This window comes from Lepisosteus platostomus, chromosome 18 (genome assembly GCF_059453375.1).
Source record: "Lepisosteus platostomus isolate fLepPlt1 chromosome 18, fLepPlt1.hap1, whole genome shotgun sequence".
NCBI classification, from domain to species: domain Eukaryota; kingdom Metazoa; phylum Chordata; class Actinopteri; order Semionotiformes; family Lepisosteidae; genus Lepisosteus; species Lepisosteus platostomus.
The window spans coordinates 7,847,763-7,874,210 of record NC_142628.1 but is presented as its reverse complement, the minus strand read 5'-3'; the positions used below and the strand labels follow the sequence as shown (position 1 = coordinate 7,874,210).

Below are 26,448 nucleotides of genomic sequence, written 5' to 3'. Positions count from 1 at the left end.
CAGCTACTTCAGAAGTGGAGATCGAAACCTACACCATTCTCTCTGAATTGAGAAGCCATTCCATCAATTTGCTACTCATTCACTAAACTATTGGAATAGCACCCTCCATTTAAAACACTCAGCAATTAACATACTGCAGCTCTATTAAGGCATCTTTGGAACAGAGGGTAGTAGATTCAGCTCACATCCGGGTTTTCACAGGAAAAGGAGGGGAGAGAAGACCTCAGGACCACAGCTTTGAAAATCTTTATATTTACTGGATTTAGGACAGTTTGTACAAAGCTGAAAAAACTATTATACACTAGTTTAGACAGTATGATACACTGAGAAAGTATGAAACTACAGAGTATACTGCAACAAAGACAAAAATAAAATCTTGTAAAAACAGCTAAAAGACAGTTGCATTATTCACATACTTAAGAAAGCCTAATAACCTGGAAGTGATTGTTTTTAATGCTACAGTTACAAACAAAACACTAATAGCAGCAGGTTTCATATGGCAAGGTCACCAAGAAAATAAATTCCAAGGCTTCATCATTGCCTACAAAGTGCTCAATTTGATATTTTTTCATAAAAACTGGTTTATCAAATATATTACCCGAGGTCAGGTATTTTCACAGGCTGTAAAAGGTGCAAATATCTACTGTTAACTTTTAATTCCCTCACAATGAGAACAAAAAGCTTCTAGTACATTATTTTGATAGTGAAGGTTTGAAGAGCACCCACATATGCTGGGGATGTTACATCCCTAAACTCTCAAGGGCAGCAATGACCGAGTGTTGAGTTTTAGTTCTAGATTCACTTAACTGCAGTTTACACGTACCCAATAGTAAGCACTACCAAAGAAAGTACAGCAGTTTTATCAAACGTACTCTGCCTTCATCCTAAGGCATTGCAGACCTTGGTCCAACACAAACTTTCCCTTTGCGGGGATTTCAGTCCACTTCAATAAATCGTAAGGCTAACCGAACGATTCATTTTCTTTCCAATTAGCCTTGAGGTCCTGTTACTAGTTGTCTGTGCTGTCGACCTGGTCATCATTCTGTCTGTGAACAACACCCGCTCTTCTGCTGCAGCTTTAGCCATCTGTGCCTTCTTCAGCTCTCTGCGAATCAAAACAAGCACATGGTACCGGTCACCACCAAATTAAGAAAACTATTCTATAGAGAATTCGCATTCAAATTGCTCCAAACAAGTACAGACTTGTGAATATTTAAATTAGAAAAGTAATTTTAATATAAATTAAAAACTTCTTTTAAACATTAGTTATCAGTTAGCAATCTACAGCTCCATATGGACTGATATGCTTTCATAGCACTGATTAAGCGATACATCATCTTTGGAGCACAGAGTAAAAAAACAGTGCCCCCACCCTTAAGCATATTTCTGTAGAACATACATATCAAATTACTTTTAAAAGATACATTCTGCCATTAACTTCAAATAAAGTGTGAACTTATACATAATTCTATATTATAATTATATGGAATCACACTTCTAAATTCTTCATTTCCAAACATGTTTAACATTTCCAATTACTTACTTCTGCAAAAGTGCATTTTTGAACTTTTCAGCATTGAGTTCAACTCGGAGCTGGTCTGCACTCATTCGAGCAGCAGTGAGCAGCACTGGGTGTTTGATCAGGGCTGAAGCAGAGGGTCTCCGCTCTGGATCCGGGTGGATCATCAACTGCAAGTATAAAAACAAGGAAATCACAGAATCCATTCATTGTACTGTAAGTGCTACCTACATGTGTTGCAGAAACACAAACATAAGCAGTTCAAAAACTAAAATAGTACGAAGTCCCACTGCAAAGAACTTAAAGCAAATTGCTAAACCCAGAGCTTCCTAAAATCATCCGCTCTGGCCAGGTGTGATCTAGCTTAGAAGAAAAGTGGCACTTTCATACCTTTAATAACTCCAAGAATTCCAAAGACAGAACTTGAGGCATTCTCGGGAGTTTTCCTTGCCGTATTTCATGCCACTTGTCACCATTAGAAGGCATTGGTTCAGCTCCTGCAGCACTTATTACAGTCAATGCCAGGGCAAAAATATCAGCTTTTGTTAAGTTGCGGTAGTCCTGAAAAAAAAGAACAAGAAAGTTCCAACACCACGATAAAAACACTGGGAGTTGCAGTTTTCAAAAAGTAAATTAGTGTTGGTAAAATTTAGCTTATGTTTTAATCTTGCATGCAAAATATTATTTTGATTTTTTCAAAATTCATTAATACCATAAATCAAATAATTGTAGAATAAACATGCAATACTTGGATGAACTTGCAATATTGGAATGAAACATAGGCTTGTTACAGTTTTGAAAGGGTTGTAGCAGAACCATGCATTGTCTCCCATCCACGGCTATGAGGAATTGCAGGTGTCTAACCTGTGAAGTTTTCTGCTGAGGTCTCTTATGCAAAGCAATAGGTATGTGACCCAGCTTAAAGAGATGGTTCCGTTTAAACATATGCATTCCTTAGCTGCCTGCAACCAAGATACTCCAAGTAGGACCTTAAGCAATAAACCGAATTCCCAAAGGAAAGACATGCAAATTAAAAAAAAAACTACAACAATCCTATTGTAAGAACAGTTTCAACTCGTACCAATCCGCATACTGTTAAAAAAAAAACCTTTCAGAGAACGTGTAGTCAATATCTGTATTTCACTGGGATGAAGGTCATACAGCTAAGTATGACCGAAGCCTAGGGGTTCACAAAATGAAATCTGATCCATGTCACTGGCTGTCCAGGGCTGGGGGAGTCCCAGAGGTAGAGCAGATCACAACCCCTTCAGTACAGGGATCAGATTAACTGGGAAGACTTCAGACTTATCATTGGTCATGGCAGCATGGTAAAGTATCACTCCCCTTCCCTAAGGCTGATGCACGTTTGTAGCAGTGAGTTGATTTGAACAACACTATTTAAACATCTACAAATGGTCACCTCTTGTAGAACTTCATTCGCCAAAAATCGGCTGTCTCCCTCCTCAACCTGTGGATTGCTTATCCGTGTCACATGGCCAAGATCTCCTGAAGGAGGGGATAAAAAAAAGGTTAGTATCACCCCGGTGGTGTTAAGCTGACAAGCACTAGGACCACATGAACATGTCAGATCTGACAGTTCACATGGTTTAATATCTCAGAGGATATAATTGCACTGACAATGCCTGACTTAGCGAAATCAAAGCATTAACTGTGAATTAACCAGTAGTAAGGTAGATGTCAGGAAAAACCTTCCCAAAAAATAAAGTGCTTACCTATTTTGTACACAACACTTGTGGATAAACCATCATCATCATCACAGTCATCCACACATGGTACAGTCTTCCTGGATATGAAGATATTACCTGGCAAAGTTACAGAAGTAAATGATGAATTTGTTATGCAATAAACCAACAGAAAACGATGTGGAAGAATTGGCAGGGAAATGAGCAATTCTAACGGGACACTTACTAGGTTTAATATCCATGTGTACCAGCGCTGTTGAGTGAATATATTTCAGTCCTCGGGCCACTTGCAGAAGTAAATCCTTCAAATCCATTTCAGTGAAATAGCGCATACTTCTGTAGTTCTCCGTGAGGACGTCAGACAGGCTACCACCATTGCAGTATTCATTCTGGATTAGCATGTGGTCATCTTCTGCCCAGGCAGAGTAGTACCTGACCACGTGGGGATGCTGTCCAAGCACTGCATGAGCATAGACCTCCCGGAGAGCATTCTGCCTGGAAACAGAACCCAAAGCTTTCTCACACTGCAATCAGAGATCTCTGCGCATTTTCAAAACACTTAACAAAAAAAAACATTTGCACTTACTCATCAACAGAACCGGCCAGTGGCTTCTTGGAGCGTTTTATGGCATAGATACAGCCGTCCAGTCTTTTCACACACTTGAACACTGAACCAAACTCTCCAGACCCAATCTTCTCCAGCTCATGGAACTCCGTTGCATATCTGGACTTCATGTTGCTTTCAGTTATAGTAATCCTCTGTTAAAACAAAAACTTTAAGTACCACATTCTTTTACCCCAAAGGCTAATCTGGATAATCGGTTGCTCAGGTGTGTGTACCTACCTTAGACGGGGGAAAGAGCTCATCTTCAAATTCTCCATCGCTTGCTTCCATATCCTCCCCGCAGGAACTAAACCAAAAAAAAAACTCGCAGTTAGTGAGAGCAGACGGCACTAGAGGGCAGCACTTCCGCTCTGGAGAGCACGTGGTGACTCAGGCGACACGTGCTCCGGTCGTGTATTTGCCAACCGATTATAACGAAGCCCGGTACACAAAACTAACCCATGCGTCATGTTCCGCACACCCCTTCAAATGGGAGACCAAGTAACTGTAAAAGCAATGATTTTCTTCCAAGTTGCAATGCACAGTGCAACTACCAGTTAACTTTTAGAGCCAAGTTTCCAAATCAAAGGCCATCGATTTCAGAATGGGCTGATGTCCGGTGAAGCTCTGTGCAGGCGCCCGGGGAGTCTTACTCGTTCCAGTGGGTCCGCTTCCTGCTGTTCTTCTGCAGGGCGGCGGACTGGATGAGCAGGGAGTCCGGCGTGAAGGGGTTGATGTTGATGTGCGGCGGCTGCTGGCTCTTGCCCCCGGAGGCGCCCTTGCTGGGGGGCTCCGCGGTCCTGAAGAGAGCCCCTCTGCGGCGCACGGACGCCGAGCCCAGGGCGCTGGCTTTGGACAGCAGGCTCTGCGAGTACAGGATAAATACAGCCAGGACATGAAACAGACCATTCCGGGGACTCGTTTCAAGACGCCCCCAAAATACTGCCCCCCGTTCAATCCTACAGACCTATCTCGTTTCTGCCCCTAAGACATGCGCTAGCCTATTAGCAGCAACCATCAAATTCCAACAGCAGTGGGTGAAAGGGGCGATTTAATAAGTCTGCAGACAGCTGTGTATTTACACTTGCTGAGACATGCCTGGGATCGCATGAATCACGCGATCGAGACCAATTTCAGCCTTTAACCGCAGATATTTATGGAGCTTTTATAACTCGCTTAAGTAGGTCACCTGGACAAGGCTGACTCGGCAAAAAAAAAACTGCAACAAAGCGAGCCTTTCACTAATCTCTGCTAGAGCTTGAATCGCGCTGGGATTCCTGAACTAACTGATGAGACCCGTGTTTGGTGCTGGTGTTAAAAACCGTCTAGCAAAAAAAAAAAGACGACTTTAGCGAAGTAATTTCCCCCTGATGTGCCGCAGCTAGATTTTGACGCCCCGGTCCGACACATGAAACTCTAGTTATTACCCAAGTGAACAAGTCTGACTTTAAAAAAAAAAGGAGACTGAGATGTCCAAAAAAGAAAGCGTCCGACCGCTGTTAGCCAACACAGCGCGGAGCTGTGTTATCTGGGAAGTCGTCTCTGTGCAGGCTGCGGGGGTCTCTTCCCGAGCCCGGGCGAGCGACAAGCCGGCCGCTCGGCCCCTCAAACGCTCCGGCTGCTCGAATCAAAACAACCAGAGCCCCCGGCCCGGCCGCTCCGCCCGAGAGCGCTCACCTTGGGCGTGTGCGGCGTGTCGAAGAGCCGCAGCTTCCTGAAGGTTTTGTGGGGAGGCGTGTCGGGACAGTCCGGGACGGGAGAGCTGGAGCCCTCTCGCTCCTCCCGGCCGTAGGCGCCCCCCGGGGAAGACCCCCGGCAGGCCGAGGAGCTCTTCCTGGGGGACGGGGACTCCATCAGGAAGGAGCCGGGGGACTTCACGGGAGACGGCGATCCCAGCCCCTCCTCGTCCCAGAAATCCTCCTCCTCCTCCCCGTGGAGGCGTCGGGGGCTGTCCCCCGGCTCCTCGCTCCTCTTCTTCGCCGCTCTCTGCCGGGGCTGCACCGGCGAGTCCAGCTCCTGGAAAGCCGAGTCCGCCCCCGTGCTGTTGCCGTCCTCCTCCACGGGGTCGTCTTCCCCGTCGCTGGGCGAAAACTGCAGCTTCTGCCGGATGGGCCCCATCTTCGGAGAGGCAGCGCGCAAGCTCATCTCCCCCGCACCGCGCAAAAAGGCCCGGTGGGTCTCAACCAGGCACACAGGAGTTAAGACAAACACACAGCTGGCCGCCGATCCGAGCCGGAATGCATATGGTGGCTCACAAGAACACCGGGCCCGAGGAGACCCTCCCCGGGCGATCAGAGTCCGCGGCGCGGCTGGAAGGGGGTCTCAGCGGCGGCGGCGGCGCCGGGTCACCGAGCTTCCCCACACAACCGGAGCCCTGTCACCCCGAGGCACCCAGCGGACTCGGACGCGTCAGCGCGGCGCTGGTCCAGTCCCTCTTCCCCTGGGTCTCCCACCGGCGAGCCCGCAGGCGGAGCTTCGCTACCCTGCCTGGGCCGGACACGGCTAGTGGAAAATGGCTGCACGCACGGCTCCCACTCCTGCTCGCTGCGCTACACCAGGCTGTTCGAGGAAGCCTCCTCTTTTCCCTTTCGTTCTCCTCTGGAAGATTGTAAGCTGATCAGCTTTCCGGAGAACAGTCACTTGTCAAACAAAACCCCCCAAAAAAGTTGTGTGTTTTTTTTTTTTTGCCGCTACCCCGACATGCGTTTGTTTACTGAATTAATTCGAATCACTCCTCTCCGCAGCCCACTACGCGGCTTCCCGCGACCGTTGGTCAAATGACTCCCGTCCCAGCCAATCAGCGCCCGAGCTGCAAGTTTGAAATCTGGGCGGTGCAGCGCTTGGACACGGGCAGTTACGTCACCGACCCAGGGGCTGGACACTGCACGTCATTTTGGCGCGAACATTTCGCGATCTTGTTGGTATGTAGGGGGAGGGGGTTATTCTTGTAGTTTTGCGCAGGGTGGTTTTATTGAAGGCTGCATTTCCGATTGTAATGATGAGGATGTCCGAGCCAACGAGCCGTTGTTTCGGTTACAAGAACTGCTCTAAAATAAATTATTGAATTTATGATGTATCTGGATACTGTCTTTTAGAGCGTCATTGAAGGCTCTTCAAATCAGTCCCTTTAGGAAGTGTTATTAAGGAAATATTTGTAGCAGATTATATAGTTGTTGCTGGACTGGAGCAAGCTTTAAATCGCTGTAGGATGTTTATTATTGATCTAATGTTCTTGCTCTTGATAGAATCACTACAGTCAATAAGAATGATCATTAGGAGTAATGTACATGAGGATACTAATCTTGTCTCGGTGTGTAAGGACGATGAGCGTTCAAAACCTTTTCGTATGTTTTATGAGTTTAACCCTGTATGGGACTTCATGATATGACACACGGAAAGGTGCAATTTAAAAGAGAAAAAAAGTATTCAAACAACAACTCCCATGGAGGTTTAAATATTAATTGAAAAATATTTCAATATACTCTTGTAGTCCTCAAATTTCATTTAAGCGTGACACGAGCAACTGCCGTAGAGCCAGATTCTTAAGACATAAACGTGAAGTCATGTTACAGGAGGCTGTAAATGGAGATTTCTTTTTCAGGGACCGCCTTTTTATAAATTACTCTGGTTTTATCCTAAACGTTTTAAGATTAATTGGTAATTATCTAAAAATAACGAAACACTTAATACAATTAACCAAAGTGTAAATTTGGAAACATTTCGCGAACGTCCTTAAAAAAAAGTTCTGGGGAAATACGATGACTGGCAACTGTTTTAGTTTTTTCACAGTATAAAATACTACACTGTGTTCTGAATATTTAATTCAAATAATTGTAACTATTAAAAAATACACAAATGAAGAGACTACTGAAAAGGGTAATTGAAGATAAATGTCTTCTATTCACACGCCCTAATTTAGGCATTTACATTTAAGTTTCGGAAGGGCGTTGTGATTGAAATGTCTTTTGTACCTTTTTTCCGCCACAGGTGGCTCTTTAAACTATGATGTCACCGCATTACATCATCGGGCGTTTCTGCCTTGTGTCTGGCTTTCGAGCGTTCAGTTTGCTAAGGCGTTTGTTTCGACATTTATGGCCGTCTTGCCTGTGAGCTAGATAACTCGGATAAGCAGTGTTGATCTTACTATCTACTTCACTTGATTAGCTCCAACTTTTAATCGGATTTGACTTCTTAAACCCGTGTTAAATCGTATCTTCGATTCTTCTGATATTGCGCAAGTTACGCTTAGGGAAGCCTTTTATGGTGGTAAATTCTAGTTTAAAAATTGTCGTTTTTGTAGAAGCAATTCATTTTCACAGTTTTTGAGAGGTTATTCTTACTCTCTGAAGTACAGCACAAATGTTACCAACATGTTCTCTGTTCAACCTCAAACTTTTGATTGTAAAAATGGTCAATTGCTTCCTGCCCAGCAGAAATTTAATCAAATATTAAACTTCTATACACATAATGATTTTTTAAACACACTGCAGTTTTTAACATAAATATACACACAAATAGAACAAATTATACATAAAGTGCTGCAGTGAAAAATCTAAAAAACCTGAGTTATCACAAAAAGTATAGCAAGTGCCTCTTTAGGTTTGATCTGACTTTGTGGTTTAGGGTGTTCAATTATAGTTCTCTTCTTAAGGACAATAATTCTATAAGAATTATTATTCAAACAACCTTAACTAGGAACTGACCCAAAGCAAGGTTTCAGATGGATTGTACTGCTTTAATATTGCACAACCAAGAATTTATACATAATCAAATGTAAAATAGAGAAATTTAAACCATTAGCAGGTTATATATACACAGTACAGTGACTATAACCCCCAAAACATGTAATTGAAAGAAAGTGGAAATCTGTATCTCCAAACGCATTCATGTCCTGAGTACAATGTGGAATACAAAAGAGCACGATTTTCATAAAGAACTTCTGGGATTTAATCCATCCTTCTAGATTAGAGAATTGAACATTTCCGATCGACAGGAAAGTGATCAATTATGCCCCCCCCCCCTATTTAAAATATATATACACAAAATCTACAAGAGAAATTCATGGTTTTGACCTTTAATATTAATAGCGGTGAGCAAGCTAGTTGCATTTTTTGCTTTTTTAATTTTCTTCTTCCTGAACAGTCTCTGATAGCATTTTTTGTGGAAGCATTGGAAGGCAATGCAAGTTGTGTATTAATCATCCATTCCGGGATTTTCTCCTTGCTGTATTCTTGAGGCTATTCTAATGGCTTCTTCCAGTGATGGTTGTTCACTCAGCTAAAAGATAAAAAGGGTAATCATATACAAATGCTGACTTCTGAAAAGAAAGATTTCAAGTCTTATATACAAGACAGTTTGATTAAGGCTATACTTGTACTTTAGTCATTTGTTATACTTAACAAGTTTTTAAAAAATAACAAAGAAAACTAAAATATGAGCATTTTAAATATGACTGATAAGGTATAGTAGGTTTAATTTAAACTACAAAGGAACAAGTAATAGGTTTATTCCGTGCTGAAAAAAAAGAAGAAGAAAGAAAACACAACGTTTCGGCCGTGGAGCCTTCTTCGGGTGTAGTTAATTTAAACTAGAAATACTGATTGTTAGGAGACAAAATATCGACACAGAAGCATCAAATAAAAAAAAGCAGATCACCCCTTATCTGTAAAACTTAAATTTGATAATGATAAACCGCAGCAGACTAATCTGTCTCTAGCTGAATGATCTGAATGTAACAAGACTCCATAAACAAATCTCCCCTAGGGGACAATAAAGCTTTAATTGAATTGAATAATAATCAAGTCTAGTCCTACAAGGTTTATTTACACAGGCTATTGTGTAACAGACTTCATTTGCATCAAAGAGTGATAAGTGAAAAGCTTGTAATATAGAAAAAAAATCTTTAAATTTGGTGGAACTTAATTTGATATACGTTTGGCACATTTCTTTGCAAAATGTGTTCAAAACCAGTAATATTCATAATTAGTGTTTATAAAGAAATAGTTTCTGCGCTTTACATTGGATACAGTGGAAAATGTATTCACAGATTTATACCAAAAGCAAATTAAAATGTATCCCGTTTCCCTCATCTTCCAGCCTTTTCACTACTTTAAGATATAGCAACATCTTGTCCTGTTAGAAAACGTATTAAATGAATACATATTTTAATTCCTGTTTTTATTCGTACTGGAGACAAGAAGTTAAAAATAAGGAGATGAGTTTTCACAGAATCTGCAAGTAACAATTAAGAAAACAATTTTAAGACTTTTCTGAAAAGTCTGCATCCGTTAAGTGTTAGTTCTTGGGCCAAGTTTAAGGGCGCATATTTCTGGGTAATGTGATAAGCTTTCCAACTTCTTGTTTGTCAGTTTTAATGTGAAGCCATGTGTTATAAATCAGTTTAATGCAAGCCATCTTGGCAAGCAGAAGGCTGTGTTGAGACCTGAACACTATCCACATGCCAGTCTACAGGCTGTTAGAATTATGGGCCACCATAACAGTTCGGAAAACACAGGCAATTATCCTGCTTCCTCCAGACTCTTCCTGCGACGGTAGAATTGTGTGGTCTGAGCAAAGTGAAAATCATGCGCACCGTGCTTTCACACCAGAGATGAAGAGTTTAAAATCCTACTTTATTTCTCAGCAGACCAAGAATCTGTGAATTCAGTCACTCGAACTGAATGAAGTAATAATGACACCACACATTCAGGGAACAAGCTAGTTCTTCAACATCTTGAAAATGGCAGGGAATGAACAGTTGCCTGCAGTCAGGGTGCGCTCCCTTGTGGGGAGTGTTGCTGGGATGTTTTCAGTCTCTTTCTAGTACCTGAACTGCGATCTGAGTGCCGTTCGATGTTGCCAGAAGTGTGACTGGGTGAGGGCTGCCCGATACCAGATGATGCTCATGATGTTCTTGGGTCATATCAGTCTGGGACGTTTGGAATGTGGCTAAATCTGGAGTCACTATAGCAACCTGAAAATAAAAGAAAAGCGCTGAGTCGGAAAGAAATGACTAAAATACACTCCTTATCCCTCTCCCAGAAAACGGTGTGGACTGCAGTATTTTGAAAACACGGAGCCAGTCAGTCCTGTTATCTCTTTCCTTCTACTGAACAATCAACCTTCTATCAGAAGAGTACACAGAGACAATGAATTTGCTCTGAAAGACACCATTGTCCATTGTCAATGGCCAATCTATTGCCCATCTGTGTATCACATGACACTCCAAATAAGATTGTTAATGTAAGCTTAGGGTTCACAATCTGAATTCTTTCTGTATCTGCCAACTAAATATAGAACTCTGGACACGTTTCTTAGCCATATTATGTTTTTTGAGGAATACTGAAAAGTTGGAAATACGTGATAACATTAGAAAAAGAAAACTTACTTGTCCTTCTGTCCCATCTGCAGTTACCATAGTGACAGAATGTGTGCCTCCTGAAGCCAGCACTGCTTCGTGCGCTGGGACAGTGATGGTGGTGCCATCTTGTGTTACCATTGTGATAGTGTTCCCCAGGGCCTGCATGTCTGCCTGGGAGATACTGACCTGAGAACGGTGACAGGGGGGAGAGAGGATGAAGCACAATACACAGTACACCAACTGCTTTCATAGCGCATGCAGTTAAAATACTGAAGAAGGCTCCACGGCCAAAACGTTGTGTTTTCTTTCTTCTCTTTTCAGCATGGAATAAACCTATTACTTTTTCCCATACTGAGAGACAGTCTTTGCAACAAAATTGCTTCCAATACTCACCTGTTTCATTTTTAAGGCTTCTTGCTATATTGATAACATTTACTTAAAATATACTGTGGATTCAGGCTTTTAACTATTTTAATATATGATTGTAGTCCTGAAATATGCTATATCCTATTCTGCAGACATAGCAATATTTGTTTTTATTTTAAAACACAAAGACTGCTAACTATCTCCACTGTGGTCTTCTTAATACAATTTGGAATTTACCCATCTTCAATAGCAAATATTTTTTTTTCTCCATTAGTAGTTTTCATGGGGTTTGGGATTTAATTTGGTGTAGTAAAGTAGGTTAAACTGCAGGACCATTTATATACATGGATAAACTACAAACAAAAGCAGCTGACTCACACATGCAAAAATGGGGTGGAGACGGTTTTTTAGGATAAAATCAACTCTTTACTTCCCAAGATCATGCAAAATGGAATTTCATAATAGTTATTTTTGGCTTTTTCATTATACAAACCTGTTGGGTACCATCTTGTGTGATAAGAGCCACGTGCTGCTGTCCAATTGCTTCCTGGTTCCCAGAAGTAACTTGTGCTGTCCCCGCATCCTCTCCTTCGATCCCTGGCACATAGGTTACCTGTGACTTGATCACATCTTCAATAGGCCCTAGTTGAAATAAAAACAAAGCTCACTAAACATATGTTCTCAGCTCTACCCTTTTCATACCAGTCATATTACACGGACTCATACCTTCCATGAGCTGACAAACAGAGTAAAAACATCACCCGACTACTGAAAAGGGCCGAAATGTCTTCTTTTTGCTACTCACACCTGGCAGCCCACTGAAGTTCATCAAGTGTGAGCCTGGTCAATGCCTGGATGGGAGACCTCCTGAGAAAAACTAAGTTGCTTCCAGTTACTTCTGGAAGTGGTGTTAGTGGGGCCAGTAGGGGGGGCGCTCACCCTGTCACCTGTGTGGGTCCCAATACCCCAGTATAGGTGACACTATGCTGTAAAAAAGACATTGTCCTTCGGACGTAAAACTGAGGTCCTGACTCTCTGTGGTCATTAAAAATCCCAGGGTGCATCTCGGAAAGAGGAGGAGTGTCCCCAGTGTCATGGCTAAATTTCACTTTGACCTTTACCACTCACAGCCCCTAATAATTCTTAACTGGGGATCACTCTGTTCTCCTCCTCACTGAGAGCTGGTGTGTGGGGAGCGTACTGGTGCACTATGACTGTTGTCGCATCATCCAGGTGGGGCTGCACACTGGTGGTGGTGGAGGAGTGTCCTCATTACCTGTAAAGCGCTTTGAGTGGAGTGTCCAGAAAAGTGCTATGCAAGTGAAAGCAATAATTACTATTATTTTGTGTAATTGTTTATTTATTCCTGAGTAAAAAAAAATTCACACACACTAGTCCCCCAGATACATGGTAGTAGAGTAAGCAGAAAGTGACACCAAAGAGACCCTTTCATGAATACTGCCATAAAGAATTAAAATGATCAACTGCCTTATAGAATTTGCATTTTTTTTCAACATAGGTTAAAAACTGCTTTTTGTATTGCACTATTTTGTATATAGAGTGTAACAGCCGAATTGATGGAACAGACTCCATGTGGTTCCACTGTTGTAATATCTAATGGCTAAGAAGTCTGGTTCCATGATGTATAAACTATTATTCATCGTCTCTGACTTTGTCCTGTGGAATTTAGGTCCAGTAGTGATGAACGCTAGAAACCGGCGCATGCAAACAACACGCAGGGGCACTGACTGACCTGCCGGGGGCTCAAAGTAGGCCTCCTGCTCCTCCTCGATGGGCTCTGTGTCGTTGTGCGCCGTGCGCTTGTGCATGGCCAGCGTGGAGATCTGCTTGTAGGTCTTCCCGCAGTGGTTGCAGTTGTAGGGTTTGGATGGCGTGTGGACCACGTGGTGCTTGTACAGACTGGAGTATTCTGTGAAGCGCTTGTCACAGCCGGGCACAGTGCACACGTAGGGCTTCTCCCCTACAGACAGAAGCAAATAAAGGAAATGATCCTGCTTCAGCATTCGACTGCCTCAATCAGGGCTTGCTGTAGGTACAGTAAGTGTTGCTCTCCTGTTTTAATACCACAAACACTTTCAGCCAAAGGATACAAACTGAAGATGAAACTGCTTACTACTTTTTAGTCTTCTCAGTGTCTTAGTGTACAGTACACAACCACTGGTTTGTTATATCCCCAGTATGTTTACAGTGCCCTCTAGGTTTTTTCATATCCCCTATGAAATGGAAACCCACAGCATAATAAAACAGAAAATTAGGTTTTATAATTTACAACAAATATTAAATCAAATGTTATATTATGATCTTAACTGTTGTTTACTGAGTCCAGAAACCTCTGGGGTCACATTCAGTGACTGAAAAGATGACAGACTTTGCTTATTACTTCGAGTTCAAATAAACTTGTCTCCATGAGGTGTGATGTAACACTAGTAGCAAAATCCACAACATTTCATTGTCATCTTAGTTACAAATGACCTGGGCATCTCCTAAAGTAATTAAACTGGTTCTAAAAACAAAACATTGCCCAGCAAGAGCAAATAGAATTTCAAATTCAATCTCTGATCAGACCACTGAGGAAGAAAATGAAATGTTCCTGTATGTGATCATTCATTTATACTCCAGCTCCATAAAAAACACACATGAACCAAAATTAGTGAAACTTCAGGTGAATCTCACATTTATTTACCTGTACCTTTATACTCTTAATGGCAAAAACTAGCAAAGAGTGCTGATACAGACTCCTTGGTACAAATCAGCAGAGCTCACTAAACCGCTGATGGAAATTCTTGGTTTCTGTAACGTGTGCAGTGAGCGTCCTGCCTGCATGGCGTTGTAAAGCTGTGCTGATCTGCAAGTGCTCTTGCCTGTATGGATCCTCATGTGGTTCTTGTAGTTGGTGGCGCTGGCGAAAGCTCTCCCACAGCCCGGCTCGGAGCAGTAATAGGGCCTCTCTCCAGTGTGGGTGCGGATGTGAACCTTGCGGATATTGGATGTTGTGAAGGATCGGCCACAGCCTTCGAAAGGACATTTGAATGGCCTTTCTCCTGCAAGCGAGAAGAAAGATACAGCCTCAATGCCCAATGTTGAGTAGACGTTTATTCATGACCAGATAAGATTTCACCCTGGTAAAAGCAACACAACTTGCTGCTTCAAAGCAACAGCTCCCAATAAAAGAAGCAGTGATTTTACTTGGTTTATACACTGTGTGAATAAAAAAACTAAATACATTAAATGTGTTTTTATCTTAAGGAAAACAATAAAATGCACTCTGTGTCACTCCATTTATAACGGACTGTTGGGCAAATCTCTTTGAAATACACCTGAAGAGAAAAATAATAAGTGTTCCTTTTCTGTCAAGCAGTCTAATACTCACAATAATGGCAAGAGCGCCTTAAGAGTATAACAAGAGGACACTGACATGCTGCGACTAGTGAATGTCTGACATTTATTCTAGTTCCTCACAAACACCGGGGCAGTTACGTGATAAAATCGTACTATTTACATATACTTTTCAAAAGAAAAAATATTTTCCCCTGCTTTAGTATACATAAACTGGGTTTAAGACTTGCTTTCTTAGCTTTCTCCAGACGGCTGAAACAGGGCAGTCAAATGCTGTGGCCGTACCTGTGTGAGTTCTGATGTGCTTCTGCAGGTCCCCCGACGTCTTGAATGACTTGTTACAGTTCATCTCCTGGCACCTGTATGGTTTCTCCCCTGTATGGGTCCGGATATGACTCTTTAACCCATAGCCTGCCAAAACAGAAGCACACCAAAACACAGACACTAGCTGTTACCTACACTGACAAAAATAATGAAACAGGAAAAAAACTGATCTTTTTCCATCTTCGGAACGAATAAAAAAAAAAAAAGAGACAGAATCTCTAGGCATCAGCCGACTGACTCAGTGAAGGCCTATATACAGTAGGCTTTCACCTTGCAGTAATAGTGAGGAAATGATTATGAACATTTTTTGACAGACGACCTGAAAGAATGTAAATTCTGAATTCAATGCTGCTTTACTCCGTGCTTCCGAGTAAAATTGTCCAAGGAAAAAAAAACGTGGTCTAAAATATTTGTATATATTATTCTGGATAGATACTGCAAGCAAAAATACAGGGTCAACTGAGAATACTAACTTCCAAAGGAATCTGTGCTGGACTACTGCTGCAGCTCTTCACATTGCACAGGCCCGGACGTTCCCAGCCCTGACAGGAAAGGGTCATTACCTGTGGCGAACGCCTTCCCACAGCCCAGGTGATCACACTGGTAGGGTCGGTCGCCTGTGTGGGATCGCTCATGTACCTGCGCACGAAACACAGCGTCACTGAAAATACACCAGGGGTCTCCGCATTGGACAAGCCACTCCAAATACAAGAACCATTTCCCCCAGATTAATGAACCATAATGAACGTGTGGCAAAGCCTTTTAATAGCTTTATTAACATTAAAATACACAGCACGTCTAGAAAAGGTGCATTTTGATTTTTCGCCGTATTTTGGGATTTGTGCTTGATTTAAGGATGTTGTCATCTTTTTTTTAATCGACCGTCTCCGTCGAGACAATAGAAAAAACTGTTGTCTCCTCAGTAACAATATTACCGAAATACTCAGATCTCCGAGAAGCAGAATTTCCAAGACAGGACTATATCGACTTCCACATTTTCATTACTTTGACGTCTTTTTTATCTCGGCGCCCTGCACGCCCTGCAGAGCTCTGTGCGAGTAGCCCAAGAGTACAAGGCCCTTGCCTTCAGATGGTGGGCTGTAGTGTAGAGTTTCCCACAGCCCTCATAGTCACAGCGGAATGACTTCTCTCCAGTCTGCTGGGGCTTTGTCCCATTGCGGTTCACTGGGGCACTCTGTAGAACAATCTGGGAGGAGAAACAGACACCTGTCATGAAGACATCAAAGACTTCTCCGTTGGACTGAAAACACCAGTCAAATAATTACTACAATAAAAAACTGCAATATATAGAGCACCTAAACAAGCAGAATTTAATTCCAGAGTGAAAAGTGGAAAGAAGAAACACAACTTTTCAGCCTTGGAGCCTAGAGTTGCAAGGGCACATCTTCAAAGTCCCATGAATTTGAAATGTTTATTTGAGTGTAACAGGAAAAATACACTATGAAGAATAAAATCTGGTCTTTTCATAAAGTAAGTTTTTTTATGAAATACAAATTATTTAAAGCCTTTAGCACATATTAACTCAAAAGGCAAATTTGGTGGTCTACAACACAAATATGGATAACATCCCTTGCCTGGGATGCCTCAGTGCTTTTGATTTTTAACATTCAGAATAAGGAGCTCAAATTCTATTCAGCACCAGATAATGTTTTCCATTCCAGAAAATGCTGCTTTAGAAAATAAAAACGTGTGCAGGCAGGCTCTAACATTTTTGTGTCGAAGTCCAGCCAGACACACTGCACTCAGCCCAGAAGCCTGCTTTCTGCCTCGTGTTCCTGAATGGGAGCTGCTCGTTATCATCTGAGCCAGGAACTGACAGAGGTTTGCAAACACAGTTTCAGAAACATTTGCAGCCGAGGGAATTCATGCTGCACAATCGCCCTCCATAAGAAAAAAAAGGTTTTAGGAAAGGAAGGACAAGTGCGCTGTGTGTCCAGAGGTCCTTGTACTAGATTTGATACTGTTTTTTCCACTCTGACTGATGAGCAACAGTAGCTACAGGTTCTGATATAACCCTAGTATCCCTAAACATTATGAGATCACAGAGCTTAAGGGGATAAATTCACAAATTTTCAAATCATTAAAAATGTGACAAGGTAAAGACAACAAAGTGGAACAGAAAAGAGAGAAATGCAAGTAACGCTATTTTTTATAAATATCACTCATTATTGATAATGATCCAGCAAACTCTAAGACACCCTGATACATCTTTGTGACCTTAAATGTTTCTTAAAAAACTTCTTAGCACAAAATTTCTGTTTTTTTTCCAGAAGCATATTTGATCAATTTCACTATGGAAGAAAGAACTTTGAGAATGCACATATAATATATATTCCACACTTTACTTCCCAAGGTCTTTTCAGTAAAAAGCAGATTACCTGCATCGGCATGCTGGCATCGCTCTCACTTCTGCTGATCAGCCCCGTGCTGGTTACACAGTCAGAGCTTTCCACCTGAGAAAAGAGCACACTGCCTGTGACAGGGCTTCTACTGCACAGCGGCTAGAAACAGCCCCAGCGGACAGACTGCTCGGCACAGAAAGGGATCTTGAGCGTATTTTCCAATCATGAACTTCATAAATTCAACAGGTTGTACCAAATATTTATTGAAACGCCTCTAACATTTCTCTTCTCTTTTTAGATATAAAGTTTTGGCTGAAACTCATGGAACAGCCAGTGGCTTGTATCCCCCAAAGCCAAACAGGTTAGAAAGGAAAAACAAGTAAGAAGTTCAAATAAAGGGATCAGTTAGCCTTAGTGATTAAGGATCAGTTCAGGAATACAAAACAGCAGACATAGGGGTATTCCAGAAAAGCAATGTCCTGCTGGCTTCAAAAAACAATGTGTCCTTTCCTCACTTTACCTTAGTTGTGTACTGCTCTAGCACGCTGATGGTTTCAGGGTCTATGGTGCCCTCTGTGTGGATATCGGACACGGTACCATCAGCCTGGATGGCCAATATAGTGTCCGACTGTGGCACCTGTACTGTGTGCTGGATGTATGCGGTGGTGCCATCTTCTAACTGCACAGCCTGCAGTGTGCTCTGGTCATATGTTTCTAAAAACATTGCAACGAAAAAAGGTGATTAGGAATCATGCCACTGCAGTTTTGAATGAACAGATTACAATTTATACTTGATATGCTCATTTATATTTAGAAAAACTGTACATGTAAGTATGAATATATAGTTCTTCACCGATTGTACTTTAGTATCACAAACAACAGATTTAGGAGTTGCAAAATCATCGTCTGAGTTAATGCTTGAGGAAAATACCCTTTGGAGCATGGTGAATGTAGGCCGTTGTTCCATCTTCCAGTTGGACAGCCTGACCATCTTCAAGTCGCAGACTTTCTCCTCCTAAGAAATATGAGGAATTTGATCCTCAACAATGCAATTATAAAATGAAAACATCTGTTGTGGACACAAAAATGCTTTCTTAAAGTCACCTCACAAATACATTAACTTTCAAAGGTGTAACAGCTTTGTCAGTTAAAGTGTTAAAATTTCAAAAGTCAAAATAGAACAGAGGCTTAGGCTAGGAGGCTTGAGTTAACATTAAGTAGCCCCAAATAACTATTAATTAATTCAATGTTATTTATGCTGTTAGGTGTCATCTGGGTGCACAGGTATTTATTTTATTTTTTTAAATGATAGGAAAGGCTGTGTTATCAGAATTTGAGACAACTGATTTTTAGATTTGCCTGCCATGTGCTATTGGAACACAACAGGAATCAATCACAGTTAAGACCCAAGAGACGGGAGGTAGCACACCTGTTTTTGGCACAGATACGTGCTGGACATATGCTGCAGAGCCATCTTCCAGCTGAATCACCTGGCCATCCATGAGCTTTCCATCTGAAAGAGAAACTGCATTTTTCATTACACTCTGCATCTCACACAACCAACACAAAATACTCATTATACTCTTTCACTCAACTACTAAGAGTGGACACTAACATACTGTTTAAATTCTCAGCTACCTTGAACATTCAAACAAACATCAGTCAAATGACTGTTTTTAACACTAATATCTCAAATGAAGTTACTGGTATATTTAGGTTGCAAATGTAAAAAGCTTAGCAAGATAAAAAATACTAGTCAACATGATTACTGTGACTGCATAAGAAGAAACTTTCCACCAAAATATATCTAATATATAACTATTATGGGCATATGTTTGTGGGTGGCAACTTGATACATTCTAACAACTTAAACATACTGTATCTCATACTTCTTGCAGTCTGTCAGCAGGAACAAATGTCACTACCTTTGGGGTTGTGCTGTATATATGCAGTAGAGCCATCCACAAGAGTCACAGCTTGTAAACTCACAGTGTCCATGTTTTCCAACTGGTCACCATCTAAAAAAGCAGAACAGCAGTCAACATTAGAGAGAAAGGTTTCTCATTTTACTTACCTAGGCACTTCTTTGAGAAGGCACATCTAAACTAAGGGAGTGTGACCTTGAGGTGGCTTACAGGTAATTTTACTAAGTCTGAATTTTGAGTACATACAACAACAATTAAAAAAAAGCAAATGTATCCTAAAAACAGGATTTTCCAGAACAACCCCTCCTTCACACCCAGTTTGATGCCACTTGAACACACCTGCAACAGCAACTGCCTCAGCCAGGCAGAGGGTGACGTGTTGGGCATCTCCTGCTCCGCCCTGGAACTCCGCCATGCCCTGCGAGTCTCGGTTAATCTGAGCCAACAGCATGATAGTCCTGGACATGAACACAGACTCTAATTCATCATAGTGCTGGACATGAACACAGACTCTAATTCATTATAGTGCTGGACATGAACACAGACTCTAATTCATCATAGTGCTGGACATGAACACAGATTTAAATTCATGATAGTCCTGGACATGAACACAGACTCTAATTCATGATAGTCCTGGACATGAACACAGACTCTAATTCATTATAGTGCTGGACATGAACACAGACTCTAATTCATCATAGTCCTGGACATGAACACAGACTCTAATTCATCATAGTCCTGGACATGAACACAGACTCAAATTCATCATAGTGCTGGACATGAACACAGATTTAAATTCATGATAGTCCTGGACATGAACACAGACTCTAATTCATCATAGTGCTGGACATGAACACAGACTCAAATTCATGATAGTCCTGGACATGAACACAGACTCTAATTCATCATAGTGCTGGACATGAACACAGACTCTAATTCATGATAGCGCTGGACATGAACACAGACTCTAATTCATCATAATCCTGGACATGAATGTTGACTCTAATTCATGATAGTGCTGGACGTGAACACAGACTCTAACTCATCATACTGCCGGACATGAACATCGACTCTAATTCATGATAGCTCTGGACATGAACACAGACTCTAATTCATCATAATCCTGGACATGAATGTTGACTCTAATTCATGATGATTCATGTGCTGGACGTGAACACCGACTCAAATTCATGATAGTCCTGGTCGTGAACACAGATTCAAATTCATGATGGTCAAGTGTACACAGACTCTAATGCTAATGACAGACCTGGACATAAAAGCTTTCAGTTCTAATGCACGCAGCAGTGGTGGTGGTAGGGTATGGCTTTGGTGTACAAGAGTCCACTACCCTTGACACTAAATGGTCTGCAGCTGTATGGCAAATTCGCTAGAACTTTCTGAATATGACCCCAAGAGGTCACCAGTAACCCATTTTGAAATGAACAAGCTCATTTGAGGCTGACACAGATTTACCTTCTTGCCAGTTCAAGATGCTATCCTAAAATGCTACAAGCATTTGTGACATTTGTGAAATGTTCAGATGTTCAAAAATTGGCTCTATGCAGATTTTCAGTAATTCTGAAATCTTGTTGCTGTTTCGAGCTGATACTTGACCTGAAACCTCAGTAAGATGTAAAACCTTTAAGATCTTAAAAGCAACTGGATGGCTGAAGAGAATGACTGGCTCCAAAGCTTTCTGGCTCAATTCAAATGAAGTCAGCCTAACCTTTAATACAAATGCACTATGACTAATATAGTGTAAGCTTCATTAATAAATAAATCCTAAAACGGGTAGTGAAGAGCCGAGACAAAATAAATCCCAAAACATAAAACTTTATTGTGATATACTGTGCAATAGTTTTTTTAAGTCAGGGCTCTGCAGTCCTGGTCCTTATGATACCAGTGGCTATTGATCTTAATTCCATTTGTACTAGAGTTTAGCTCCTAATTGAACACATAATTGTTTTCATTTTCAGGTACATAGGACACATTCCTAATAAAATGTAAGTTGATATCTTCCATCATTTTACAATTGGAAGATAGTACAATATATTGGAATTAAGCAAACCAGTAGCTCAAGAAAGGATTCAATTAAATCCTAAAGATCAGGACTGGGAAACCCAGGATAAAGGGCTCCCAACTGCAGCACGAAAAGGGGTTGAACTTTCTCTATGACATCATTGGAGTTTTTATTTCAGGAATGTTTCAATTCCAGATGAACACAGAGTTTACAGCTGCTCCTGTAAGAGGACTGATTCATCATGAAAGAAAATCATTCATCAGTAGCTCAGTCTTTACTGTCCACAAATAAAAAAGTTCACTTGTATCCCAAATGCATACAGGAAATACTGTAATACAACACAGAGGATAAGCCTGAAGGCTGTTGCAGAGAAGTGTTGATGCAATTAAAGCAAAAGACAACATTAGCTCTCTCCACTTAAATTATGCCATCATACTGTTTGGTACTGGCATATTCTGAGTCTCTTCTACTGATTAATTATACTGATGGAATCTGGAATCACCTCCATAAACCATTTTCTCTATGTAATTCTAAGGTTATTGTATATAGTATGTAGTTCCAAGAAGGGTTATTAGCTTCAAAGCGACTTTCCGTGTTAAACCGGAAACCCAAGTACCGCGCTGCTTAACGGGGCTGTACTCACACGTGGAATAAAAGCAAAGAAATACACAACGCAGGAGTAACTTTTTTATTGACCCAATGCAGCCTTGTGGCAATTTCGTGTGTTGTTTAGGGACCTAGCACCTAATAAATGACAACCTTGCACGGGAACTGTCCAGAAAGAAAAGGGAAAACAAAATCGTGAAGACAGGTCATGTGGACAGGCGAGAGGAAAGGGATAGGCGATAGCTACTGAAAAAAAATAAAATAAAGATGGCTGTGTGAACAAGTGATTACGAGGGCTGGACTGGTGATAAAGGGGTGTGGGTTCCCAGCCTTTCAAACTGCAAAGGCCACAGAGAAGCGGTGCAGCGATCTGTATCGCCAGCATAAGCCCTGTGCCGACTCCCCCGGCACACGTCAACTCCTAATACACATCCCCGACCTCCACATTCAAACATCATCTCTCTCTCTGGTCACTTTCGACACAAGCCGAGCGATGCAAGAACGAGAAACATTACTTTTTTAAAAAAAACAAAAACGAACCGCGATAAACCTTAATTACCCCCGTCCCCAACACATATGTGTAGCGTTAAGCGAAAAGGACAAAATGGGGTGTAGGGACTTCATGAAAACGACGTTGTAAACGGCTGGGTGCACATACACACCTTCATACACAAATCGTGTTTTTTTTTCTGTTTTACATGAAAAAAAAACCCACATGATCACGACTGAGGGAGCCTGGCGCTATTTCGAGGTAAGATTATAAACGTTTTATTATATTCCGCAACGGTCGGCGATTACGCAGCAGGCAAATTCGAAATCGTACAAAGGAGCAAAGCAGGACCGTAGACCAGTGAGCACAAGAACGCGGAATCCATTAATTAATAATAAAACACTTTCAGGCTTCTGTCCTTAGGATGTGTTTTAATTCGGTATATTTCCCTCTCGGTTCCCCCCCTCTCCGGTCTCCAGCCGAAAGTTTTCCCCGCTGGAGATGGCTGTTTGAAATAAGGCACACTGGGTAAAAACACATTTATATACTAACCTCGAAAATTTTCCAACAATTCCTTCGTCCGACCACCATGCATCAGGGCAGGAAACGGACTACAGTAGCGCCTGCGTCCGCCGAGCCCCGGCATCTGAATGGAAACAAAAGACACAGAGGATGGGCTAAACGTGGGCTGGCCCAACCCAGTGTAAGGACGATGATTGGTCAGCGGAACGCTCACTTCCAGCCACCCGCCCCGTGTTTGGCCCGTGGTCCCATCAATCATTATTCGCGGACGCCCCACCCCCCCGTCATACAGATTGAGGGGTGAAGACGACTGGAAGCCATTCTGGTACGCTTAGTTTTGGCAGACGCTTGATGAAACGCTTAGGGAAACATGGCGGGGTTGGCCTCGCAGCTGAAAACAGAAATGTATGTTATGCTGTGTTGCTGCGGGGGTGAATTAATGTTGTTCACAGTCTATCTCACCTCCGTTGACCTCCACGTGTAGAAATATTCTAGCATTTCCCCTTCCTCTGATGTATATTGGCAAACAGGCTGAGTTTATGGCCCTAGACGTACGGAAGTCTGCAGCAAATTTAGCCGAGTTCAGCGTATAAGTGAATCGACCGGAAAAAAAAAAAACGTCACAAGTGCACGCATCCAAGAACTGAAATCCTACACGGGCAATTGCTCTTCTAGTTCTAGTATTTGTAAATTCTTTATACATTTAATATTTATTTTTTAAATCCTACACGGGCAATGTTTATTTCTTGGTCTGCTGTTTTCATGTACTGTATACGTCTTGCATTTTCTTAAATAAAATGCTAGATCTGAACTGTATAGTCGTCTATTTTGAAACATTTGAGGGACTCGTGAGTTTTTTTTAGTTTTGTGTAACATTACACTTATATTTTAATATTTTCTTTTTTCTTATTCTTTTCTCCTTCGTCTATCCAGCAGCCATATCACCCTGCAACTCACAACTGGCAACCCACTGAAGCTAAGCAGGTGTGAGCCTGGTCAGTACCTCGATGGGAGACCTCCTGGGAAAAACTAAGGTTGCTGCTGGAAGAGGTGTTAGTGGGGCCAGCGGGGGGTGCTCACCCTGCGGTCCATGTGGGTCCTAATGCCCCAGTATAGTGATGGGGACACTATACTGTAAACAGGCGCCGTCCTTCGGATGAGACGTAAAACCGAGGTCCTGACTCTCTGTGGTCATTAAAAATCCCAGGGCGCTTCTCGAAAAGAGTAGGGGTGTAACCCCGGTGTCCTGGCCAAATTTCCAATTGGCCCTTACTAATCATGGCCTCCTAATAATCCCCCTCTATGAATTGGCTACATTACTCTGCTCTCCTCCCCACTGATAGCTGATGTGTGGTGAGCGTTCTGGCGCACTATGGCTGCCGTCGCATCATCCAGGTGGATGCTGCACATTGGTGGTGGTGGAGGGGAGTCCCCATTACCTGTAAAGCGCTTTGAGTGGAGTGTCCAGAAAAGCGCTATATAAGTGTAAGCAATTATTAATTATTATTATCCATTTTATTAATGATCTCTCATGTTCATTTAGCCGTATCTTTATTGTATTTGGTCTTGGTTGCTAATAATTTGAGTAGTTGTTTTTATTTTGTCTTCTTTCATTTAAGTTCCTTTAAGCGGAGACAAACACCTATTTTATGGAGTGATCATCGAAAAATGTGACATTTCAGAACAATTTGAAGGCAAGGTTAAGCTTGGTCTAAATTCCATTGTACTATATGTGCAAATTTGGATGTTGAACCTAAATATGAATCTTAAATATATGCTGATCTAAAATATTTACTTAAAAGGTATCTCTAAAGTGACATGGTAATAGAGAGATCTAAAGCAGTGATACATAACCTGTACTGTAGTCTGCACCCTTTTGATGATCAAAATATGTTCTTGCACCCCTTACCAAATCATTTAAATTGGTTTATTCTTTACACCTAAAATATATCCTAAATATAGAATGAAAGAGCTTAAATTTATTATAGTAAAATTAAGAATGCATGAAAAGTTACTTTTCATGTTAACCTTCATTATTTTTGGATGAAACAAAGTAGTTCTTACATGCATGAAAATATATATTGCAATCATTTACGTACTTAAAAAAAAAACCTGTCATTCTCATAGCCCAAGAGAGGGCAAATCGGGTTAATGTTTGGGTCTAGAGCAAAATGGTAAAACATACTTGTGTTCCAGTTTGCTCTCCGAAAATGGACTTTTCATAACCGATTACAAGTCTTTTCAAGACTTCACTCAAGTGCACGGTGACTTCTTGCTGCTCTGTACCAATGGTGCTGTGTGTCCCCCAGAAGTACGGAATAAGGTCACATATCCTCACCAGGTGGCAATATATACAACACCAAGGCAAAGAATCACCTCAGAAAAGTTGTACCTACATGGAAACAAATGGTCTATGTCACTGGCGTGAAAAGCGATATTAAGACTCCTTGGAGACAGAGAGGGGTGAGTGAAGACAATCAGAGAGACCATACAAACACAAAATGTAATTGCCCGCAGATGAAGCATGTGAATAAAGCAGGAGGGACTCAATTACCAACAATCAAGACTGACAGTTTTTCACAAACATAAGCCCTGTCCGTCGTAAATTCTGTGAATATAAGGGTGTGGTCTCACCTGATTGGATTGACATACGACCTCTAGCTTTAGGATGAAATAGTGATAACTCAATGTGTACTTGGCTGGGCCTGAACAAGTGGCGTGTTGAGTTTAAATGTGCGTCTGGGTTCCGCGTTAACTCTTGGGAAACAAGTACTTGGCCGTGTTATAGTTACAAGATGTTGGATGTTTAGCAGTTGTGAATAGCAGGTACCAAAGCAGGAGGAAAAAACTGACTCTTTGAAGCTGACGTTCAATTAAGCACTTATAATTTTCACCATACTTTGAGATTGGTGGCATTTTTTTTAACCATCAATGTCACAACCACATGGGCATTCTTACATTGGGGCACCTACATCAATTTTATGTTTTAAGTATAAAATACATTCTGTGATGGTGAAGCCTTCAAACAATGGGAAAACCCAGCATGTGCCAAAATACTAGAGAACACAAACTTACACATGACTTGGCTACACCTTGCTGCCTCTGGTTTTATTTTTCTGGGACACAAAAGAACCAAATACCACTTTGAACATTTGGCAATAGTACCCGTTTTAAACACTGACTTCAGATTGTCTTGCATTTAATGTGGAGGAAAATATTTTCCACTGGTAAATTCAGATGAAGTAGAAAGATCTTTGAAATACCAAAGGGTACACTCCCACTGTAATAC

At 41.6% G+C, this 26,448-nt stretch overlaps 2 protein-coding genes across 5 annotated transcripts; both read right to left on the bottom strand.

Annotated features, from left to right (window-relative positions):
* Positions 1 to 236: 236 nt before the first annotated feature.
* On the bottom strand, positions 237 to 6,622 carry wee1 (WEE1 G2 checkpoint kinase). The gene is made up of 10 exons (XM_088610876.1): positions 5,504 to 6,622; positions 4,480 to 4,691; positions 4,067 to 4,133; positions 3,809 to 3,981; positions 3,449 to 3,717; positions 3,253 to 3,342; positions 2,940 to 3,025; positions 1,910 to 2,080; positions 1,544 to 1,689; positions 237 to 1,105 (listed from the first exon to the last, which is right to left on the bottom strand). The coding sequence occupies exons 1-10, from the start codon at positions 5,969 to 5,971 to the stop codon at positions 946 to 948; spliced, it is 1,842 nt and encodes a 613-aa protein (XP_088467002.1). The 5' UTR covers positions 5,972 to 6,622; the 3' UTR covers positions 237 to 945.
* Positions 6,623 to 8,540: 1,918 nt separating this feature from the next.
* Positions 8,541 to 23,310, bottom strand: znf143b (zinc finger protein 143b). Of its 4 annotated transcripts, none has more exons than XM_088610872.1 (16): positions 23,190 to 23,310; positions 19,861 to 19,979; positions 19,522 to 19,614; positions 19,026 to 19,121; positions 18,528 to 18,635; positions 18,117 to 18,310; positions 17,633 to 17,707; positions 16,318 to 16,440; positions 15,797 to 15,872; positions 15,195 to 15,320; positions 14,435 to 14,614; positions 13,306 to 13,533; positions 12,046 to 12,194; positions 11,214 to 11,372; positions 10,653 to 10,799; positions 8,541 to 9,103 (listed from the first exon to the last, which is right to left on the bottom strand). In XM_088610872.1, exons 2-16 carry the CDS (start codon positions 19,970 to 19,972, stop codon positions 9,020 to 9,022), a joined length of 1,950 nt encoding a protein of 649 aa, XP_088466998.1. In that variant the 5' UTR covers positions 19,973 to 19,979; positions 23,190 to 23,310; the 3' UTR covers positions 8,541 to 9,019. The 4 variants fall into 4 exon arrangements, with proteins under 4 accessions (XP_088466998.1, XP_088467000.1, XP_088466999.1 ...); XM_088610874.1 differs by having other exon boundaries at positions 18,528 to 18,611; XM_088610873.1 differs by having other exon boundaries at positions 19,026 to 19,109.
* Between the last annotated feature and the right edge of the window lie 3,138 nt (positions 23,311 to 26,448).